Source organism: Myodes glareolus, chromosome 13, assembly GCF_982192425.1.
Source record: "Myodes glareolus chromosome 13, mMyoGla1.1, whole genome shotgun sequence".
In the NCBI taxonomy this organism is placed as follows: Eukaryota; Metazoa; Chordata; class Mammalia; order Rodentia; family Cricetidae; genus Myodes; species Myodes glareolus.
In genome coordinates this window covers 27,109,311-27,133,310 of record NC_142038.1, presented here as the reverse complement: position 1 = coordinate 27,133,310, position 24,000 = coordinate 27,109,311, and the positions used below count along the sequence as shown (strand labels likewise).

The following is a 24,000-nucleotide window of genomic DNA, read 5'->3' as shown; positions in this document are numbered from 1 at the left end:
CTAGCTTCATAAAAAAAAAGAGAAAGAAAAAAGGGGAAGAGGACCAGGCCAACGAGGAGGAAGAAAAGGAAAACAAGACCGGCAGCCAGTGCAGCGGACAAGAGTGTTCAGCTGTCCTCATCCGCGCACAACTAGCAGCTAGGAGCCCTGTGCTCAGCCGACCCTCCAACCTGCATCAGCCCACGCTGCCCCGGGGAGACTATGGAGCTGGGGGCTCCATTGGTCCTGCTGCTGGCCACAGTTTGGCATGGTAAGAGCAGAAAAGGGGGTGTTCGTGAGGGTGTTACAGAGAGGGCCCGCGAAAGGACCCTGAGTGTCGCCGCCCCACACTAGCAGCCCCCACTCTCTGCTTCCGTCTTCCCTAGTGCTGGAGCGCACATTTGTTTTTATCTGGAGAGAAAAGAAGGTGAGAGTGAAGTGGAACCAGTCTGGCCAGCGCTGTGAGGGAGCCGAGTGTAGCCTTTGGCTCACAGTGCATCTCCAGTGTGTCCCTGCTACTTTGGGGGCCGCTACCCACACTCATTGGCAGGTGGGAAAGTGGGCATGGGTGAAACTCAAGGGCAACGGTTTCGGATGGTGTGCCTGCAGGAAATTACCTGGGAAACTCCTTCAAGGCAGATGCTGAGAGGTCTTGGGCAGGACTGAGATTGCATATCTGAGAGAATCTTAGGAGTCCCCGACTGCTCAGTGGCTTCCGTAGTTCTTCCTTGAGTGGTCTCACTAGTTGGACAGCCCAGGTAGCCATGATTAGGCAGGACCCGGTTCAGAAAGGCCCTTTCATGGAAAGGCTTGGGTAAAGGTGTCGGGGGGGGCGGGATGAGAGGTTGGCCTTTCTGGCCCAGGGTTTGAGGGTGGGGAGTTCGGAGGAGGTTAGAAGAGAACACACGTGAACTCGTTATGTGAGTAAACAAGCAAGAATGCTAGAGGGGGACCAGGGAAGCCAGAAAGGGTCTCCCCAGCCATTGTCTTCCTAAACGCTGCCCCCCTTAACTTCTTGGGCAGCAGAAGTTGCTTTGAAACTACCATCTCGGAGGGTGTCAGGCTAAGGGTGAGGACTGGCAAACATGGCTCAGTGGCCCGGCAAGCTCGTCTGGCTCTACCTGGCCTAGCACAACTGTTTTATTTCATGCCACCTGCTTATTTGGAGGGAGGATGGAACTTGGTGGGGAAGGACAGGCTCACTGTGGTCCCTAGGGAATTGGTGCTGCTGGCCTCTGGTGATATAACAGTCCGCTGAGGATACTTTGCTGGCTCAGCGAGTCTCACTGTCGTGTGTCCTGGCACTTTCCTATTAGAATGTGAGTGCTAAACGTTAGGAAACACACATTCTTGAGAATAAGACCTTCTCACCTCAGAAAGTCCTGTGGATTTGAGTCACTGCCCCTTCAAGGCTTTATCTCAAGTACTGCTTATGGGGCACTGTGTGTGTGTGTGTGTGTGTGTGTCCCAGTTCAATGTCCAGCTCCAGAAGGAAGAGAAGGTGAGAGGCATCGGTGGGAAACCTAAGTTTTTAGCCTAACATGTTACTGGTGATTGGGACCATGGGGGCTTCTAAAGGGGTAGGAATAGTGTCGAAGCACTTAGAGGGAGAAAGAGATCAGCCTCTTCTCTTTGGCTGGTGGTCATGAGTACAGGAGGTTGTGGGGGTGCCTGCTGGAGCTGCTGATGAGAGTCTAGTATGTAGGTACAAAAAGGAGGAGGTTTGGGTCGGGGGAAGAATTTGAGCAAGGACGTGTGAGATGAAGAAGGGACAGGCACAGGGTCAGTGGCCATCAGCGCTTATCCAAGGAAAGGGAGAGGTGATGAGTGGGCTTCCCTTCCTGCCAACCATGCCAGCGGGAAGTGAGAAAGCCGTGCGGTGGACGTGGAGTGTGTCAACCCTGTTCTGCGTAAATATCCAGGAAAACAGGCTAGGAAGAAGTAAGGCAGAAGCCTCCAGAGTACATCTGGAGGTCAAGACAGGAGACCAAGATACGGGGAGCAGAGTAGCTCCGGGGAGGGAAAGGGAAAAGCAACCAAACCTACCGGGAGAAAAGGCAGGATCAGGGACATAGAACCCAAGGTCGAATCCTGTGACCTTAAGGGTTAAACTCTTTAGTTACCATCTGGCTGGTTCAAGGAGGCCTCTCGGGCTCTGCCGTCTTCCAGGTGAACACTGGGATTGGTCCTATCAGACAGAGGAGAGTCTGAAGCCCCAAGGGTCAACAACTTCCCCATCTGGAAAGAACAGTCAGGGTCCCTAGCCCTAGTCAGCGTGAGCCCAGGCCAGGGTGAAATAACTTGTCCCTCTTCCTGCTAGTCACACTGCACAGGAAAGCCACAAATCTACATCAGCAGTGGCAGTGTTCTCTCTATTCTACATCTGGCTGATCGGAAGCTCGGGCAGATATAGGCTGCATGTTTCCCATGGGTTTGAAATCAGAGCAGACCTTAAAGCAGGCTGAAATCATTTGCGTGAAGAGACATTCCTTTTCTGGGCTCACGTTTGGGTGTGTGTGGGGATACCCTCTGAGGAGTGGTTTTAGGAACCACTGGAATACTGTGAGGGCCTGATGCCCTTGGGGCTGCCATGTCACTGTGTCGATATCAATAGCTGGAGTTGGAGGGGTTGACTTGCGGCGGCCAGCAAACAGGACAGTGACACATGCACTCTTTGTACAGAGTGTTCTGAGACCCAGCACACTGTCCCCCGGACTCCCGGACTCCCTCATTGTGTGGAGAGGACCAATGGCCAGGAGGGCAGGGAAGCAGAAGTGAGAGCGCCAGTCTAGAAGGGGCCATAGGCTGGGCGGAAACCGGGGCCAGCCGGGTGCCAGCAATGTGTTTCCGCCCACACAGGCCTAGGGTGCCTGCCGGCCCCTCAGAGGCTGTGAATCAGTTCTCACTTCCCTCCTTCACCCCTATTTCAGGCCTGGGAAAAATTGCTGACACTACAGAGGCAGCTACCCTCCTTCCTTAAGACCTGACAAGGGTTTTAAGTTCTCCTTTCTCCTTCAAGCAAATTTTCCTTAAAAGTGATTGGCTGCTAAGAAACCCGGCAGGTCCGGAGAAGTGAGAACAGTTTCATTCACAGGCAGGACACACAGAGTCTTTACTTGGCAACAGGTGATACTGCCAAGACTTCCCGGCACCTGGACAACCTGACGTGCTGGAGAGGCGTGATCACTGTCTGCATCTGTAGGCGAGGGGACAAAGTGAGGAGGATGGATGGCCTCAGGTCACCCCACAAGGCATGGACCTGGTGTGCAGTGGTGGGAGAGGGCCCAGCAGGAGACATATGGAGCTTCTCTCTACTGGGCTAAGAACTCACATCTTTTCTTCTTTCCCAAGTGAGGGAAGTCAGGACTTGGCCATCTGTTTCTCCATTTGCTTCTTTGAAACTTGTTGCGCTTGAACGGGGCCCTGGGCTTGGCTCTGCGGTCACAGATGGCTTTGTACATGGGATTGATGAGGTCCTGTCCTGGGGTGGGAAATGATGCAGAAGGCTGGGTCCCTGTGGCTCTATGGGAACGTCTACATGTGAGGTTGAGGTGGCTCCCAACCCAGTCTCAGAGGAGAGTCCCTGGGCAGATGTCTACAGATTTGGGAGCTGAATAAAGGGTTAGGTGATACAGACTCCACAGTACCAGAACTCTCGCTGCCAGAGCATGGTCGAGCTCAACTGGGGGGTAGCAGGGCTACACCCCAGGCCTCACTTCTGTCTGCCACCTCCTTTAGGTCATGGGGCCCCTGTCATCGAGCCCAGTGGCCCAGAGCTGGTTGTAGAGCCAGGTGCAGCGGTGACACTACGGTGTGTGAGCAACGGCAGTGTGGAATGGGATGGCCCCATCTCTCCCCACTGGACCCTGGATCCTGAATCTCCTGGAAACATCCTGACCACAAGAAATGCCACCTTCAAAAACACCGGAATCTATCGTTGTACTGAGCTTGACGACCCCCTGGGGGGCAGTACCACCATCCACTTGTATGTCAAAGGTGAGGATACCAAATTCCCTGTATTGGGCAGGAGGGCTAGCTCCTGGCATTAGCATGCATAGTAAGCCAGATCCGAGTTTGTGAGTTTGAGCATTGGCCATGAACAAACTTTATCCAGTTTTACAATTTAGGGCAGGCCTCACAATAACCCTATGCGGTAGTTGCTATGATTACCTCCATTTTCCAGGGGTTTACAAGGGTTGAAGGTTTTTTTGTTGTTGTTGTTTGTTTGTTTTATGTCTGAAATCACACAGCAGCAAGTGCCCGAGGGTACAGAAGCCAACCTGGAACACTCTCTGTATGGTCCTTCTACAGGACGACTTTGGGCAAATGCTCAAGCTTCTGAGCCTCCCTGTCACTAATGGTCAGTTGTCACCTTGAATCCTCTTCTCAGATCCAGTCCGGCCCTGGAATTTGCTAGCACAGAAGGTGACAGCGACCGAGGGCCAGGACGCTGTGCTGCCCTGCCTGATCACCGACCCCACCCTGCAGTCCCACGTCTCACTCGTGCGAGCCGGGGGCAGGCCGGTCCCACGCAGAATAACCTACTCCTTCTCCCCGTGGCAAGGGTTCACCATCCACAAGGTGAAGTTTATTGACAGCTACGACTATCAGTGCAAAGCTATGGTGGATGGTAAGGAATCCCTCTCCATCGGCATCCGACTTAAAGTGGAGAAAGGTACGTAGGATGGAAAAAGTCTGCCCGGGCATGGAGGCGGGAAGGAGAGCTGGCAGCCATGGGTGTGGGGAGGGCAGAGACAATTCTCTCTCTTCTTTCAATCACTCATTTCTCGCCAGGGTAAATGGGGTGAGGTGTGTTGGGTGGGACTCTGACCGTGAGACCAACTGTGATGAACTAACCAGGATAACTGATCCCATGGTGTCGGGCACAGTGCCAGCAAGTCTAGGTGTTCACGGGTTGTATTTCTGGTCTCAGTCCCCTCAGGGCCCCCAAATGTACAATTGGAGCCTACAGAGCTGGTGCGGATTCGCGGGGAGGCTGCCAAGATTGTGTGCTCTGCCACTAACATAGAGCCCGAATTTAATGTTTATCTCAAACGTGGAGACACCAAGGTCAGTCCCCAGGGAAAGGAGAGGACATGGTGAAGTCTGCCCGTCTTCTCAGCACTGAGAGGCATCCTCACCTCAGAGTGGCTTTCTGGGATGGAGACATGGCTGTGGCCCAGAGGACAGAGAAGGACAGAGAAGAGGGGCCTGAGACCCCGGGCCAGCAGCAGCTGCTCAGGTTGCTAGGTCTTGGGGAAAGGGGTGGCAATCCAGTCCCTTTCAGGGATTACCCTATCCCTTTGCTACAGCTTAGAGGACACTCCCTTCCGACAGAATGAGGATTCCTGTCTCCCGTAGAAGCACGAGCTATGTTGGCTATTTCAGAAAGGCTTTAGTAAGAGGGAAAGTGAGGATCCCCAGGAAGGAACAGAAAGGCTGCCTCCTAGATTCTTCACCTCACGTGCATCATGTGTGAGATGCAGCCGTGAGCCCTTGCTGTGTGTCTATCCACTCTCATTTTAACCCAGGGGTAAGGGACCAGTATTCATCCCATTTTATAGATGAAGCATTTGAGACTCAGTGTTTAGACCCTTACCAAGTACAGGCTGATCATCATTTTAAAGGTGGAGGATTTGAATTCAGATCCTAAACAATTTTGGTATGTCACCTCTATTCCTTCTGTCTACAGCTTGAAATCCCCCTAAGCAGCGACTTCCAAAATGACTATTATAAAAAAGTCCGGACCCTCAGCCTCAGTGCCGTGGACTTCCAAGATGCTGGCAAATATTCCTGTGTGGGCGGCAATGATTTCGGCACACGCACGACCTCCATGACCTTCCAGGTGGTGGGTGAGCATCAGGTAGTGGGAGAAGCCTGTGGCTGTTGGGGGATAGGATGCCTTGGTCCTGGAGCCCCATCTTAGGAGACTCCCTAGACCCTCCACTTCCTCCAAGCCCTTGGAGAGGTGGGTGGTTCTTCACTGTAACCCAGTCTCATCCGGGCTGGAATTGGAGCCCAGCAGCTCCCTAGGGCAGATCATGCTGGCTCACTCATTCCTGAGAGCGGGGGATATTTGTGTCACATGGACACACAGATAGCGCTTCTCTGCCGGGATTGTGAAGGAAACATTATATCTCTAAAAACCAACGCTCCTTCTTACTGGGGCTTACAAGCTGGGGCAGGAGGCATGAGAGTGAAGTTGTTGGGCCTCAATGAGAAAGGAAGGGAACAGGACGTCTTGAAGAAGGAACAGCATGTGCAGGCCCCAAGGGAAAAGAGCCCAAGCATCTCTGAGATACCAAAAGCAGCTGAGAATACCAGAGATGTGAGTGGGGTGTGAGCGATGACTCGAGGGGAGGGGAGATGAGGCAGGAGCCAGGTGGCAAAGGAGCCTTAACAGAGTAAGAGGAGAATTTGCATCCCACTCTTTGAGAGGTCGTGAAGGTTATAAAGTGGGGAGCTGAGGTCTCCGCATGACTCAGCTTACCCAGAGGGGACTGAGAGTCAGGAGCACCCACTCCTGGGTGTCATCAAACCTGGCTCTGCCAAATAGTGTGTCCACCAACCTCTTTACATCTCAATTCCTTTACCTGAAAGAAAATGAGGGATTAGTAGTAAATGACTGTATTTGGACAGCCCAGAAGAAGCCCTGGTCAGATTCACACTGCTGGAGCGTGTGAGCAAATACCACAGTAGAAGACTCGTCCTGGCGGTGGGTGGAGGGGAGCTGGGAGCAGCCACAAGAGGGGATGTAGGAAGCTACAGAAGGTGGCGAGGGTGCCAACCATGGGGATGAAGGAGGATGGGTGTAAGATGCCCTCCCATTGCCTGGCCATTGAGAGGGAAGCGGTGCACTCCACAGACAGAGTACCCCACAACAAAGCAGTTCTACAGTGTGCGAAGGGGTTCTGAGTGTGGTCTAGCAGTGTGGCCTGCTAAAGTGTTGAGAGTCAGAGGGGAGGAGAGGAGGGAAGCATGAATCACTGGCCTCAGAACACACACAGGGAACTCCTCAGAACTCTGCCAGGTAAAGGGAAGAGAGGCAGAGTGACATGACTCACGCAATGTCAGCCCTCTACTAGGGCTCTAGCCAATCTGCCTCCCAGTTCGGGCATTCAGTGGTCGCTCAGTAAATGCAAGAAATGCATACTTGATCTGGAGAGATGGCTCAGCAGTTAAGAGCACTGGCTGCTCTTCCAGAGGACCTGGGTTCAATTCCCAGCACCCACATGGCAGCTCACATCTGTCTATTACTCCAGCACCAGGGGATCAAGCACCCTCACACAGACATACACGTAGGCAAAACACCAATGCACATAAAATAAAAATAAATTAAAAAGAAAGAAAGAAAGAAAAAGAAATGCATACTATTTCAACTTTTGGCCAGATCTGTATTCAGACTTGAAGGTGGCAGGGCAGAGGGCAAGCTCAGATACTTTGGGCAAGAGAGTTCTGGTTCATAGAGCAGCTGTTGTGCCATTAAGATAGGTCTGCATGCCATATTCAAGGAATGAGTTTGCCAGTAGGGCTGGGGTGGTGTAAGAGAGAGGTACCATATGAGATCAGAGAGGTAAATCGGGCAGGTAGTTGGTACAATGGTCCTGAGATCCCATGTATGGGAACTAGGCCTTTTTTTCTTGGAGGAGGTGAGAAGCCGTTAGAAGGTTTGAGTAAAAGCAGCATCATGGTCAGATTTGGGCGCAGGAGATTAGCAGGGCTTTCTGGTGCTCCGTGGGGGACCGTCTATGGGGAGAGAAAGAGGAGGAAGTAAGTTAGGAGGCTATCCCAGTGATCTGAACTCAAGTGGTCCAAGGTGATAACTCCAGACTCGAGTGATAGTGGAGGAGGCCGGAAGGGTCTGGACAGCTGAGTGGATCAATAGTGGAAAGACAGGTGACAGAGGTGAGTCCTGGCAGGGGCTGGACACTGAGAGCCTGGAGCAGAGGTGTGCTCAGACCCTCAGATCAGGTCAAGGGGTGGAGGGTCCAGTGGACAGAAAGAGGAGGCCATCTCCCCACTAACCCCAGATCTTCTGTGTTGATTTCCAGAGAGCGCCTACTTAAACCTGACCTCTGAGCAGAGCCTCTTGCAGGAGGTGGCTGTGGGTGAGAGCCTCACCCTCACAGTCAACGTAGACGCCTACCCTGGCCTCCAGAGCTATAACTGGACCTACCTGGGGCCATTCTTTGAAGACGAGCACAACCTTGACTTTATCACCCAAAAAACCACCTCGTACAGGTACTGCCTGTCAGACCACAGACAGTGTGTGTGTGTGTGTGTGTGTGTGTGTGTGTCGGGGGTTTCAGCCAGAAATGGGGATGCTTGGGTCCTGTCCCATCCGTGCCGCCCCCCTTCCTGTTCTTCATCTCATTTCCCTGACTGTGAGAGTATTAGTCCTCTATGTTATTTGTCCTTGTCTCTGCACTGTGTCTCTGGGTCGCCCAGTGAGTTTCTATACTGTTTCCCAGGATCTGCTCTACCGTTTGGGGGTACATGTTCTCAAGGTCCCTTGGGACCTCTTAGCTTCACCTCCTGTCCTTTTTATGGCCTTGCAAAGCACCTACCATGTCCACATGGGGTCGGGGCAGAGAGACACAGTATGCATTTGCAGGCTCTGGGATATTTTCGGGGTGCATGTTCCCCCCACCTCCACTCTGCTGGCACCATTCTACTCCTAAAGCTTGGGTTGGTCATGGGTCCACCGATGTAGAGAGATACTGCCTGTCTCTGAATGAAGTGTGTCTGTGAGGGTCTTACTCTCCTGACCTAGGGCCTGAAGTTTGCTAGTTGAGCACTCCACCGCAGAGTCAAACCTCAACCTGAGACTCCTTTCCAAAGAAGCAAACTTTAGTCCAGCAGTGATCATAGATTTTTGTCCAAGCAAGGATTGGTATTTGGCTATCATTATTGCTGGAGAGATGGATCAGGGGTTAAAGAGCACTTGCTGCTCTTGCAGAGGACCCAGGTTCTATTTCTAGCACCCATAAGCGTTAACTGTCTGTAAATCAAGTTCCAACAGATCTGTGGCCCTCTTCTCCCCTCCATGGGCAGCAGACACACATGTGGTAAACACACATACAAGCAGGCAAGACACTTATACACATAAAATATAAAAATATACCTTTAAAACTGCATCTTAAATATTCATTTTATTCAATGTGTATATTTTGCTTGTATGTATATCTGTACACCACTTGTGTGCCTTGTGCCTGCAGAAGTCAGAAGAGGGCACCAAATCCTCTAGCAGTGGATTTATAGATGGCTGCGAGTCACTATGTTTGTGCTAGGAACCAAATCCCGGGTTCTCTGCAAGAGCACAGTGCTCTAAGCCAGTGAGTCAGCTCTCCAGCCCTGTTTAAAAATGTGTTCATTACCTAAACAGTGCTGCATTCATTAGCTGGACGTTCATTAGCAGATGTCTATTATCTCAGTGCTTGGCAACAGAGGCAGAGGAATTGGGATTCAAGGCCAGCTCTAGAGGCAGCACAGCAATTTAGAGGCCAGTCTGGGCTATATCAGATCCTGTCTCAAATCACAACAGCAAGTAAACTCATAATGGACAAATTATCCATTAGAGACTAAGAAAATTACCTGGAATCAACCAAAGGTGACTTTTTGCTTTAGCATTGTTTTTAGACTTTTCTATAGTAAAGAGAACCATTAAATTAAGTGCTTATTATTGAGTGTTCAGCATTCTAAATGCTCATCCCTTCAACCCTCAAACCAGTCCGGCGCATTAAACCAAACCAAACAAAAACCCCATCAGAATCACCCTGAGTCAAGAAGGTATCACTGGTATCACAGGATACCAGTTCACAACAGTAGTGTCTCTTGGGTGTCTTGCAGGTACACATCCACGCTCACCCTGAACCGTGTAAAGCCCCTGGAGGCTGGCCAATACTCCTTAATGGTCCACAACAAGGCAGGCTGGAACAATGTGACCTTTGAACTCACCCTGCGATGTGAGTGACAGGGAGGCTGCCCAGGATTGGGTATACTGGGCGGGGGCAGGGAGGGTGAGGGTAGCAGGCTCAGGGCAGGTGGTCAAGAGACAGAGACCTCACCCCTAAGGCTGATCCTGCCTTTGTTCATCCTTCCCCTCTTCCGCAGATCTCCCAGAGGTCAGTGTTTCGTGGATCGTTGTGAACGGCTCTGATGTCTTGCTCTGTGATGTCTCTGGGTACCCTCAGCCCAATGTGACATGGATACTATGCAGGGGCCACACTGACAGGTCAGCAGGCTTGACTCCCCTCCCTAAGCTGAGCATCCGGGAGGTGCCCATGAGTGGGAAGGGCATGTTGATCTGGGAGACCCCCAAAGCCCTGAGTCAAAATCTATTCTTTCCAGGTGTGATGAGGCCCAGGCCTTGCAAGTTTGGAGTGATGTCCCCTCTGAAGTCCTGAGTCAGGAGCCCTTCCACAAAGTGACCATTCAGAACCAGCTGCCCATTGGGACCTTGAAACACAACACAAGTTATATTTGCAGGGCCCACAACGATGTGGGGAACAGCTCCCAGGCCTTCAGGGCTGTTTCTTCAGGTAATCCATCCTCCTCAGTCAGCATGGGCATCCGATGTGTAGAGACTACTTGACCCCTCACCCCCGACCCAGGGATTTCCACTTGGAGGAGATCCCAGCCATCCTGAGTTCCACCTCTGGGTCACAGAACTCTGGACATAGCGACATGGAGAAGTCCAGCATCCCTTACTGGGGACTGAAGAGGAAAGGGCAGGATCAGGGAATGGCAAAAAAGAATGAGGCAAAGATACCCCAGACAGAGGCTTATAGAGGACCGAGAGAGACTGAGAGATACGAGAGACACCAGCAAGCTGGTCTACTAGTCTGGGCCTTTGGCTCCTCCCTGCATTTGAACTCACACGAGGGGAAAAATGACGGAGTGAAGAAAGACAGTTCATCCCAAGTCCACGGCTGGAGGGATGCTTCCTCCCTTCCTCTCCAGCCCCACCTTGTTGTCTGCCCTGCCCGAACCTTGCCGAGACACAGTCCTCACTCAGGGCCCCAGTGCGAGGATTTGCCCAGTGCTGATATGGAGCCTGCAGTTGGGCCTAGTCTCACTCAGAAGCCCACAGCCTCCCCGAGCCCCTAAACTGCTACTGTGCTGGGGCCTGGGTGAAGCTCCCAATCCTTGGCTTCTGCTTGGCTCAGGGATCATGTCACTCATGTCCTCCAGCCACTAACCTGGAGCAGCTGTTGGCAGACCCATGGGCCCTGCTATCCGGGAATGCTGTGTCACTGGCGGTGGGGGCAGTTTTAAAGAGCGAAGCCCCACGGTGACAAATGCTGGCACTGTACCAGGCATTGCCTCTATGACCCCTCACCCACTAGCAGCAAAGTCCCTCCTTCCTTCATTTTGGAAGGACAATACACCTGAAATGCTTAGAGGAGTTCCAGTTTGGTGTCACGCATCACCTAAGGGACCCAAGTCCTAGCTGGATGTGGAAATGGACTGTGTCCTTCCGACCACATGAAGATAACTAGGGGTCAGGGAGGGGAGACCCGAGGGCCCTAAGCTGGCTCTCAGAAAGCTGCTGAAGTCACACAGGGCACCTGAGGAAGCCACAGGAAAGCTGAGGAGGATTTCCCCGCCAAGGCCTCTCTGCCCACAGGTGCAAGCAATAAAGCCCCAACACTAGGATTTGGGTCCAAACGGTAGCTGGCCAGAGAGCCAGCCTGCTTCAGAGAGTTTTCACGCTCTGGCAGAGGGATGGGACTGAATACAGTCTCCCCGCTTGCTCACTCCTCTGCCCCTCCCCTTCCAGAAAAAACCAGAACACAGATCCCTGATGAGTACCTGTTCACTCCGGTGGTGATAGCCTGCATGTCTGTCATGTCTCTGCTGCTGCTGCTGCTGCTGCTGCTCCTGTACAAGTACAAGCAGGTGAGCTAGGCCACGGAGCTGGGCCACGGAGCTGGGCCACGGAGCTGGGCCGGGCCCCTGAGAGAGCAGAGGAGGAAGAGCCCTGCTCATGCTCGTTCTGACAGGCTGTCACGCAACCAGGGCTGTTCATTAGCTGTCTACTGTGTGTCAACACGGGCTAGCACCAAGAAGTTCCCGGTGCCATAATCCTATGCTTGACCATTGGGGGTGGAGGTGGCAGGGAGGAGAAGGTATAAAAAAAGGTATAAAATTACCTTTTAAGGTGCCTAGCTCTGCCTGGCTCTGCCGGGGGCGGAACCGCAGGGCAATGGGTATGTTCAAGCTCCTTTCTCTACCTGTAATTTGGGGTTCATCACCAAGATCCTCTACCCTGTATGTATAGAGTCGGGGTGGGTTGTTGAAGAAAGACAGGACTTGGTGGTGGAGCTTGTGTTTCCATGCAAGGAGGAAGTTGGCTGCAGACCCAACTCATGCACGTTGGGATAGGAGCGTGGCTAAAGTTGGCATCTCCTTGACCACACGCCAAAGTGGTTGCTGGGTGCTGCTCACCACCCAGACATGGCTTAGTCACTGTCACGGCTACCGGGTCCTCGGAGATATACAAAATTCTTCCTTATTTTAACCTAAAAAAACTTTCTCTGGTACCCCATGAGCCACAGGCTCCCTCAGGCCTTTCTGCCTTGGCTGTCTGGCATCACCTGATGGAGGTCTAGAACACCTCAGCTGACTCTCTCTACGGCACCATGCTTTGAGTATTGTGCTCCAAGTACCTTCTCATGTTCCATGCAGGAAATTTAACTGCTTCTTAAGCAATCTAAGGCCAGGAGAGCTGCAGCGCTAGGCTGCCTTCTTCCACACGCCCTTTGGTGTCCCCTGGCTGAGGCACCCTGAGGGTCAGGACAAGAGGCAGTTCTCTTCTGCACAGATTCTGCCCAGGTGACTTGGTGCCACCTGTCCATCCCCCACTTTTCTATCGCCCAGATCTGGGTGAGAAGGGGCCTGCCTGTGGAAGGGTTGCTTCTGCTCAGGGCTGAGTCATCACCTTCTGTCACCAAAAGAAACCACAACAGTCCAGGAAGAAACAGGGGAAGAGGAAAGAGCAGGAGTCAGCGGGCCCTGAGGACAGGGACAAAGGAAGGGAGAGAGGTGGGCTCAGAGGAGGGGAGGGCAGAATCAGAAAGAGGATTGGAGAGATGCTGGGACCAGGCCTAATTGAGGCAGGAGTGTCTGCAGAGCTTCCAGTGGAAAGTGTTCAGGTCTCCACCTTCCCCAGGCTCAAAATTGATCCCACAGAGCCAGAGGCCTGATCAGGGGAGTGGCCAAGAGCTGATGTTTCCAAGCTCTCTTCAGTCCACGTCAGAAGATCAAGGGAGGACCCAGACTTAGGGCTAGTATGAGCAATTGGTAAATTGATTGATAACGCAGTGAGAATTTAGCCAGGCTCAGTTTCCAGGAAAGGCTTAGGAAGCCCCTGCAACTGGCCTTCCAGGCACCGCTCCTGATAAGAAGAAACCTTGTAGGCCACTCACTTTTATAAGGATGCCCCCCCCTCCCAAGTCTCTGGGATAGCAGAAATCCCTGAGGTTGGTGGCGGGGAGGGGTGTCCAGCACTAAAATCATAGATTCAGCCCTGGGAGCTTTCAGGCAACCTCCCTTCCCCCACCCTTCTCTCTTCCCTTCATCCCTTCCAGCAAGGCCCTAGCGGAGGTGGGAGGGCTGAGTCAGCCCAGCTGCAGAAAAACAGGGAAGCAGAAGTGGCTGGGAGAAAAATAGTCGCAGCCACAGAGACTCCTAGAGATGCAGGATGCAAGGGGCAGGAGGGGTCTCCCAGCCCAGGAGAGTTTCCTCCCGAAATCTCCTTTCAGCCTCTTTCCCCAAGCCATAATGTGCAGATGTTTTGTTGTTGTTGGGTTTTTGTGTTTGCTTGCTTGTTTTTATTTGTTATTGTTGTTTGTTTGCTTGAGGACTGGGTCTTTATAGCTTCCAGGATGGCCTCAAACTCCTTCCGTAGCTAAGGCCTTGAACACTCCATCCTCCTGCTTCCATCTCCCAAGTGTTAGGATTACAGTGTGTGCCGTCGTGACCAGTCGGGTGTGTTCTTTATGTCTAACTTTTGTCTCAAATGTCCAACCGGAAGCCCTTCCTTCTCCAACACTCATGCATCCTTTAGTTCTTCTCGCTGAAGCATCCAAGGCTTAGACCCTGTCCCCAAGACCTGACTGGACATCCAGTTGGTCTGTTGACCCAGTGTCCTCCACTACCCCAGCTTCCACTTTCCCATAAATGGGACCTCCCCTCAACACTTCTCAGGTTAATTCATGATGTGGTACCCTCAAGCAGCTGCCCTGGAGCAAGAGAAGGTGAAACAATCACCCGCTTCTATCCAGACCCCAGATGTATGGGGGGGAGGCACAGAGAACCCGAAAGGGAACTGGAGCCAGTATAGGGTGTAATATGTGGGCACCCCCTCTGTCAGAGGGCTCTGCCTCACCACCTCTTCCTTCCCCTAGAGTTAGGAGATAGCCCACTTCTTACAGCCCTCCTGGCCTTCCTGCGTAGAAGCTCCCCTCTCATCCCCTGAGCTGCATTGGTCACCTGCCTGAGTTTGTCAGGATCTTACCCCATGCAAGCTCTTCAGCATCTGTGCACTCTCTGCCTGGACAATTCTCGGGCTGGCTCCTCATGGGCTCTCTGGCTCATCTCACACCACTCTCGGTCACGTCACCCTGCTTTGCTGACTTCATGATGTTATTTTTCAAACGTTTAAAAAGGTTTGTTATAATCTATTACTTATATGTGATAGTGAGTTTCAATATGATGTTTTCAAGCATGGACATAATGTACATTGATGCTATTAATCATTTTCACCTTCATTATTCTCTCTCGTTCACCTCTCTCATACTTGCTGGTCCCCTTTCTTTCTCCAAACTCTTTCACTTTAGTGTGTGTGTGTGTGTGTGTGTGTGTGTGTGTGTGTGTGAGAGAGAGAGAGAGAGAGAGAGAGAGAGAGAGAGAGACTATGTGTGTATGTGTACATATGTATGTGTGTATATTTGTGTGTTTGCATGCATGTGTGTTCCAATATGTTTTGTTAGGGCTTCTGACAGAAGTGTAGGTGAGAAGTTACTACGGAGATGGGCTGTATAACTTAGAAAAACGTCTCTCCACCCCCATAACCAGTAATTGCCTAAAGTTTGACAGGGAGTGGGCACTTGTGAGCCTCTTTGTCCTCCGTGACAGGTTGTTGGCAGGCCCAAACTGTCCAGGTCTTATGCAGGTACTCAGACCTGCTGTGAATTCAAGAATCCATTAGCCGTGCCATGCCTGGAAGACAGTCTTTGTAACACGCCACCCCACTCTGGCTCTTCCTGTCTTTTCTACGGTGTCCTCTGGGCCTCGGAGGAACACAGATGTCTCATTTGCGGCTGAGCAGTCACCAATCCCTTACTCGCAGCATTTTGACTCGTCATGAGTCTCTGCAGTTACTGCTGACTATTGCAACCAGCAGCTCCTCTGCCCAAAGCTAAGAACAACGCTGAGCTACGGGGATAAATAGAATTGTTTTGGAGGTTAACGGACAGGCATATCAGATCCATTTAGCAAAACGGCAACTGTATATTCCCCACTAGGGTTAAGAACCTCCCTAGCCAGGAACTTTTGACCAAGATGACAGTACCAGAAGTGGATTCCTTCCTGTACCCCCAATTCCAATCAGAAAGTGGATGATCACCCCATAACAGACTTGACACTATTTGCACCTATGGGAGCATCTTTCACAGCATTATTTGAAGGTTGCCTATCTATATATTTAAGTTGAACACCTCTCTTAGCCACGCAAATGCTAGCCTCATGGGATCAAGTGTCTGCCTTGTTCAATAATGAATCTATCATGCTTGATAGAAGTGAATGCTCAGTAAAATGTATTCTTTTACTGCATGGCTGTATTATTCAGCTGGAAAAAGAGTGATTCTGACCTCAGCATAGATGTGATGACAACATGATTCTCAGTCACAAAAAAAATACCGTATGAAATACCCAGGGAAACAAAATGATTCGAGACAAAGTAGAGCTGTGTCTTCCAGGGGCTCTAAAGGGGGAGGCGGTGGGAAACTGCTATTCCCTGGGTACAGAACTCATTTTACAAGATCAAAAGAGTTCTGGAAATTGGTTTCCTATCAGCGTGAATGCACTTAATGCCACTGAGGTGTATAGTTGAAAATGTTTGGAGTGGTACATTTTCTGTATATTTGATTACGATTGAAAATAAATGTAGGGCTGGAGGAGGATAGCTTAGTTGTACAGTATGTACTTCTGTATACATAAGGCCCTGGTCCAGTCCCTAGAACAAAACCACCAACATAAACTATTTGGATGAGAGAATAGTGTGTGAACTAATGGATAGTTCTCAACATCCACCCTCCACTTTGGCCCAGGAATTATCAAATTCAGAGGCATCAAGGCCTCCAGGAATTATCTTATCCAAATCTTTGAATGAACAGCTAAGGAAACTGAGGTTTGGAGAAGGGAAGGTCACACAGTAAGGCAGAATCCAGCATGGACTAGCTTTTGCCACTATGCCCACAAGATGCCTCGCTCCCTTTCAACTCACAACAGGCTGAGAGAAGAGCGTTGTCTTCTCGTGCTCTCAGGAGGTGAGATGCAAGGTCCGTCTGCCAGCCCATCAGCCCACCGCCATGCTTCCCTTTCTTTCTGCAGAAGCCTAAGTACCAGGTGCGCTGGAAGATCATTGAGAGCTACGAAGGCAACAACTACACCTTCATCGACCCCACCCAGCTGCCCTACAATGAGAAGTGGGAATTCCCCCGGAACAACCTGCAATTTGGTGAGAGTGGTCTCAGCACTCTGTGATCTTCCATCCCGGGGCTGATGATGGGGGCTGCAGGGACCCAGTTGGCCTCAGGAGCCTAAGGAGCCTGTTTGTGTGATAGGAAAGACGCTCGGAGCTGGCGCCTTTGGGAAGGTGGTGGAGGCCACAGCCTTTGGTCTGGGCAAAGAAGATGCCGTGCTGAAGGTGGCTGTGAAGATGCTGAAGTGTGAGTCGGAGGAGGTGCAGCGTGGGGGATGGGGAGTGGGCTGGCACCGCTGTCCCAAGAGGTGCTGTCTGTCCACACTCTCAACCTGTTGGCACGGGGACGGGCGGGGCGGTGGTTAAGTTGGGACTTGACTTCCTGACTGAGCTCCAGGCTCCTTGCGTTTCCTGGTTCTGAGGGTCTCTGTCAACCTTTGAGGAGGAATGGGCCTTCTGACTGAGCCCAAGGGAAGTTAGGGTGAACAGAAGCCACCCAGGAAATGACCCTGTCACGGCTTGGCTTCCTCCCCTCCAGATTAGCTCAATAACAGGCCCGTCCTTCCTCTCCTTCTGTCTTTCTCCCTCCCTCCCATTTGTATGTCTGTATTTCTCCTCCTTCTTTTGGATTCTGATCCCTCTGGTTCTCCGGGCGCTTCTTTTCCCAGCCACGGCTCATGCTGATGAGAAGGAGGCCCTCATGTCAGAACTGAAGATCATGAGTCACCTGGGACAGCATGAGAACATAGTCAACCTCTTGGGAGCCTGCACTCACGGAGGTGAGAGCTGGGCAGGAAGGGGTATATTTATGGGCTTGGGTATCTGAGGGTGCCTGGACATCTGGCTTCAAGGTCCCCTTGAGCTGTAAGTGCCTGTAGGACTCCTGCCTCCAAATTCCTGATAGTCTCAGCCTAGATTTATAGACAGAGCAGGAGCTGCTCGTGGGTGGGTGATGCAGAAATCTATGCACAGCCCCCACTAAGCCCACTTACAAGGAATTTATCATGAAGCCCTTTCTCCCCACCCCTCAAGATTTACTATCGTTGTTTTTTTGTTTGTTTGCTTGTTTTTTGTTTTTTGAGACAGGGCTTTTCTGTGTAGTCCTGGTTGTCCTGGAATGAACTTTATCGTCCAGGCTGGCCTTGTACTTACAGAGATCCACCTGCCTCTGCCAGCAGGGTGCTAGGATTAAAGGCATGTGGTTTAGATCTACCTTTTAAAGAGCTCCTACCCCAGACATCCATGCCCCCAAGGTCCAACTCATCTCTCTCCTCTTCATTATAGCAGCGTTGTCCTGTACAGAACTGACATTCTCTGAAAAACAGACTTTTTGAACTATTTTTTTTTTTTTTTTTTTTACTTTTTTGAGATGGTCTCATTTTAATCCAGGCTGGTTTGGAATTTGCTGTGTAGCCTAAGCTGGCCTTAAACTCACCATCTTGTTTTAGCTTTGCAAGGGCCAGGATGATAAGCAAGCGTCATTACCCTAGGCTAGGCTAGGCTAGGCTTTTTGAGGAGTTTTGTTAAATTTTTAGTGGCTTTATACAAATAAGGTTATTAAAACACTGAGAAGCTTGCTCCCAGAGGTAGGATTAGAACTCAGAGGCCCTTGTTCACATGGGGAGTGGAACCTTGGGGTGCATCTTTCTCACTCCCTCTTCTGGCTGCCTTAGGGCCAGTGCTGGTCATCACTGAATACTGTTGCTATGGCGACCTACTCAACTTCCTGCGACGGAAAGCCGAGGCCATGCTGGGACCCAGCCTGAGTCCTGGTCAGGATCCCGAGGGGGACTCCGGCTACAAGAACATCCACTTGGAGAAGAAATACGTGCGCAGGTAGCTCCTGGCAAAGGGTGGGCCAGGACGGGAAGGGGTCCCACGCAGCCTGTTTGTATCATGAGGAGTACCTACCCCAGGCTTTACAGAAACTCTGATTTCTTACAACACATTCCTATCATTCAACAACTTAGCCTTATCATTCTGAACACTTAGCATGCTCCATGAATGTGGAAGTGGATGGCTTGGTTCATGAATCCATCACCTTTAAATGTGGAAAGGTTCTCCTAGGCCCTCACATGGAAGACTTGGGGCAATTGCGTGTTCCTGTTTGTCTCACAGCATATCTGTGGGGGTTGCGGGACACGTAGTCAGTCCCCTCAGGAATGGCTAACCTGTCTCCACATCCCCATGGGGAAGTGAGAACAGAGTTGTGGGATGGAGGTAACAAAACAGCCTGCCTGTGGTGAGGTTCCTGGTCCGCTCAGGCCTCAGTTTCCCCTGGTAAGCCAACAGTGTTGAATCTCTTGGGGTCTTCTGCTCTCCTGTGATTTTTGGAAGCCACCAGAGGCTATGGACAGAGCCACATGGGGAAGCAGAGAGAGGAAGAAACAAGTTTCCTGTTGCCCATGATGGGCAGAGAGGGAACCTGGCTAAACCTATGTTTTACGTTGGAGTCTCCGTTTTGGGTCATGGTGTGTGGGGCTGTAAGTGCAGCAGTACTGGGATCAGGCCATGCTCAGAACCAAGGGAGTCTACTCTGTGCTTATAGTGAAGGCCCTGGCTGCTGCTGAGCCTGGGGGAGCCAAAGGAAAAGGAGGTTCCCTAGCTTCCTTCTTTAAGTGTACAGACAATCAAAGCGTCCCTACAGTGGGACATGTCCGGAGCAAGTGGCATCTAAATGGGACCTACCTAGGGCCCCCAAGTTATGCTATTACAGCAGTGTGGTTTCCAGAACGAGGAGATGCTGACTGCCATGGAAGGATCCTAATGGAGACCCGAGTTTCTCTTTCGGGAAGCCCGAGAGTATGGGCAGCAGATTGCTGGCAAACCAGATCTGGCTGGCTGCTTAGCTTCGGCAGTGGCTGTTCAGGACAGGGCTGTGCGTCTACAGGTGGCTCAACATCTACGGAGAAAGCCTGGGTATCCCTGGGTGTTGCCTGGTGATCAAACCCACAGACACAGTCTTCACAAAGCAAGCAAACAAAACAACAACAACAACAAAACCGTCTCCCTGGGGCTCAGATGCCCTAAGCCAGTTTAAGCTCTGCTCTCTCAAATTTAATGCTATTAGTGGCTGCCAGGCAGCATGGGTAATGTTAAAACCCCTCAAAGCAATTGGTTTTAAGTATGTATGAGTGTGTGTGCTTGTGTGTGTGTGTGTGTGTGTGTGTGTGTGTGTGTGTGTGTGTGAGTACTATATGTGTTTCTGGTTCACACAGAGGCCAGGATGGTGTCAGATACCCTGGAACTGGGGTTACAGGCAGTTGTGAGTCCTCTGTGGTTCATGAACCAAACCCAGATTCTCCAACTAAGCACACTGAGCCATCTCTCCAGGCCCCTTCCTGTATGACTTTTAAATTTTTAAAATTTTTTTCTTTTTACATTTATTTGTAATGTTGATATATAAGCTGGGTCTCTCTCCATCATATGGGTCTCTGGGATTGGGCTCAGCCCATAAGTGCCTTTACACTGAGCCATAGTGCCACCCTCCTGGAGTAATATTTAATGAGAAACCAGCTGGTGAGATACTGTAGGGCAAGATCAGGGAAGGGGCCTGGAATGTACTCATATTCCAGCAGGGCGGCCAGAGAAACTTCTCCCAACTTTTGAGGAGAGAGAAGGAACTCCCAGAAGCACGTAGGTATTAGCAGCAGCAAAGCCCTTCATCAGGCAGAGCTGCCCAATGACAGGATGGGGTGTCTCTGGCACTGGGGATGGCTAAGCAGGGCACAATGATTGCTTAAGTAGAATATGGCATGGGGCCTTCCTTATCAGAGAGGGACACTCAGGCTGACCTTTAGGTTCCTTCCCCTCTGCTGAGTGACTCAGGGGAGTCCACAGGGCAACTGGAGGACAATGCCTGGGCTAGGCTCTGCAGGGCTGGGCATTGATCACTTCCCAATTCTCTTTCCCATCCAGGGACAGTGGCTTCTCCAGTCAGGGCGTAGACACCTATGTGGAGATGAGGCCTGTCTCTACGTCTTCAAATGACTCCTTCTTTGAACAAGGTGCGGAGGTAGCAGGACAGGGGTGTGTTTAGGGGCTGGGGACTGGGGCTGAGGAGGAACAAAGTGTGACGGGGTTGCCTGGATGCCTTTTCCTAGATCTGAACAAAGAGGCCAGTCGGCCACTGGAGCTCTGGGACCTTCTCCACTTCTCCAGCCAAGTGGCTCAGGGCATGGCTTTCCTGGCTTCTAAAAACGTGAGTCTGGGTGAGGAGAGGCTGAACTTCCTTCTGACCGTGAGAAGGAAGAAGGGAAGGGGAGGGGGCCCGGGGAGAAGCAGTGGAGGGGTGGGAGTGTGAGAGAGTAAGGGGGCAGTTTACTGAGAAGGTGGTGGGAGATAATGGTGCTGAGGCAGGCTCCTCCTGGAGGCCTGGCCCCCGGCCTTTGCAAGCCTGTTTGGTTTCCCTACGTGAGCACGGACAGGCTTAACAGCTTAACAACTGTAACAGTTGTTTTTCCTCATGAAGCACTTAGTCTTGCTGGCTGAGCTATAAGGATGTCAGAACTCAAGGGCTCATTCCGCCACCCCCAGAGCAGACTTGAGGGCAAAAGGTCTGCTGGTTCCACTCTTTGCTGTGACAGTTCAGATTCCATAAGCCTCAAGGTCTGTGCCTACAAAAATGGGTACTCTCACGAACTGTTTAGGGGGTCTGATAGGTTATTGTGTATGCAAATGCTTGGAGAAGCACCTGGTACTGTACGTTCGGAGGTGGCAGCTGTCGGTGTTAGGAATGATGTGGGCCGGTGCTCGCAGCATAGGGACGGTTGCTTCTGAGGCAGCAGCCGCCCAGTTGTTACTGCCGCTCAGAGGGCAAGAGGAGTGTGGGAGACAGGGCTGTGGGGCTTTCTAAATGTTCAACTGGCCACATTAAATTCTCTCAGAGCTCAGGCCTGCACAAGTTTGAACAGGAGTAGAGAGGAGACTACCAAAACCTGTCATCTACTCCCTCATCAGAGACCCAAGAGCTCACGCTCCCCTTCCTGGCTTGTGTTTTCCTCAGTGCATCCACCGGGATGTAGCAGCTCGAAACGTGCTATTGACCAGTGGACACGTGGCCAAGATTGGGGACTTTGGGCTGGCGAGGGACATCATGAATGATTCCAACTATGTCGTCAAGGGCAACGTGAGTGCTGAGAGCTAGTGTGACTGGTCGGGCAGGCTGTGGAGAGCCACAGCCCAAAGTGACGTGGGACTGTCTTGTCAGGCACGCCTGCCTGTAAAGTGGATGGCCCCAGAGAGCATCTTCGATTGCGTCTACACAGTTCAGAGTGATGTGTGGTCCTACGGAATCCTCCTCTGGGAGATTTTCTCACTTGGTGAGTTGTTAAACCTGCTTCTGGCAGTCTAGAGCTCACCTGTCTTTGGCTACTTGACTAATGTCTTGAGCCTTGTGGATGAAATCTATTCAAAGACGCCTGGTGTCCAAGACACAGCAAGGGCTGGCAAGGGCTCTTGAACCAGCGCACCAGTACCGGTATGCAATCCAGAACCCCCCCCCCCCCCCCCGCCCCAACAATGCACATTTCCTGAGTCCTTCCTTCACTTCCTCTGCTTGGTTGGCAGTAGCTGTTATTTAGAATGCCACCTGCCAAATGCCATTGAAGATGCCATGCAGCTAGTCACCATCTAGCTCCCATTTACACCCTTGTGCTGAGTCTGTAACTGTACTACCAAGTCATGAGGCATCACCTCTTTGCTGATTCGCAATCCAGGCTTTGTTCCATCTACTTCCAAAGTCTATGCTGGACCCTCTGTGCTTGGTAATGAGGGGCTGAAGGCTGTGGGTTCCCAAAGCCTAAGCATGCTTACCGCGTAAACCTCACCTAGGAAGTCCTGGGCATGTGAGTAGTTTCTGCTCTAGGACTACAGCTGGGATAGGGCCTTTACATGCTGCCTGAGATGCATGTGTGTGGGGAAGGGGAAAGCAAGTGTGGTCTCTTATACACGCCTGGTCTTTGCAGGACTGAATCCCTACCCAGGCATCCTGGTGAACAGCAAGTTCTACAAACTGGTGAAGGATGGATACCAAATGGCCCAGCCTGTATTCGCGCCAAAGAACATGTATGCAAAGGCACCTAAGGGAGGCAAATGGATTCTAGGGTTTGGGTGGTTTGTTAGATGACCATGTGCTGTACCACTGGGCCATACCTCTAGCCCCGAACTTACTTCTGACTAGTTTTGGGGGTCCTTCACTAGGTAGATCTCCCTAGTGATATGCCCTGACATGGGCAAACTTTGTTCTGTCTCCAGATACAGCATCATGCAGTCCTGCTGGGACCTGGAGCCTACCAAGAGACCCACCTTCCAGCAGATCTGTTTCCTCCTTCAGGAGCAGGCCCAACAGGACAGGAAAGAGCAGGTGAGAAGGATGGAATGGCCGCCTGGCTGGCTAGAGCAGGCTGGGCTGCTCCTCCAAGTCCTCAGCTCACTGTCTCTGGCTTCTTTCTTCCTCCTCAGGACTATGCTAACCTGCCAAGCAGCAGCAGCAGTGGCAGTGACAGAGGTGGTGGCAGCAGCAGCAGCAGCAGCAGTGAGCCAGAGGAGAGCTCCAGTGAGCAACTGGCCTGCTGTGAGCCAGGGGATATCGCCCAGCCCCTGCTGCAGCCCAACAATTACCAGTTCTGCTAAAGCGGGACAGTGGAGCGCTGCTGCTCCTAACTTCCCAGCTCTACCTCCTCCATAGACGGGCGACATGGGGAGAACATATGAACTTTGTCCTCAGCTTGGTCCAGCTCTGAAACTTCAGAACATGAGGGGTCTTGGGAGGTCAGAGGCTCCCATTCCCAGAGCCTGGGCCATCACTGCCAATGGGGTTTCCACAGCGCTAGCCTGTATTTACTATGCCAATTCATGCACCCCTAGATCACTATCTTCATCCTGTTCCCAACTCTCTTGTGTTTCAATGGAAAGACTGACTTTATGTCTCAGAAAGACAAGGCTCCCAAGGCTGTAGGTAAGCAGAGGGCCTGCCTCCCTGCCATGCTCAAAGACTACTGGTTTCTTGAGGCAGGATGGCTCCTTCCTAAGAAGCTCACAGGACTGGTCTCTACTCTTGACCTTTACTCTATATAGTCCCACCTCATCCTGGATCTTGTACTGCTAGAATGAGCCAAGTGGCAGCTAAAAGTGAGGGGTGTTCTATCTAGTACCCTGTTATTCTAAGCTAGAAGGCATGGGGCCTTGGTGCAAGGCTGGCCACACCAAGCAAATACTGCAAGCTCCTCTCCAAGTGATTTGTCCTCATTAACAGTCAACATTAAACTAATAGCATTAACACAGCCAGCAGTGTCTGGTTCTTTGCACCACAC

The 24,000-nt window shown here is 51.5% G+C and overlaps 1 protein-coding gene across 1 annotated transcript; it reads left to right on the top strand.

Annotated features, from left to right (window-relative positions):
• Positions 1-23,970, top strand: Csf1r (colony stimulating factor 1 receptor). Its single transcript, XM_087896029.1, has 21 exons — positions 1-250; positions 3,718-3,975; positions 4,370-4,654; positions 4,913-5,049; positions 5,672-5,831; positions 8,031-8,220; positions 9,829-9,944; positions 10,093-10,213; positions 10,330-10,520; positions 11,762-11,880; positions 16,597-16,723; positions 16,830-16,934; positions 17,356-17,466; positions 18,361-18,523; positions 20,606-20,694; positions 20,791-20,888; positions 21,693-21,815; positions 21,897-22,008; positions 22,654-22,753; positions 22,943-23,051; positions 23,150-23,970. The coding sequence occupies exons 1-21, from the start codon at positions 202-204 to the stop codon at positions 23,318-23,320; spliced, it is 2,934 nt and encodes a 977-aa protein (XP_087752155.1). The 5' UTR covers positions 1-201; the 3' UTR covers positions 23,321-23,970.
• The last annotated feature ends 30 nt before the right edge of the window (positions 23,971-24,000 follow it).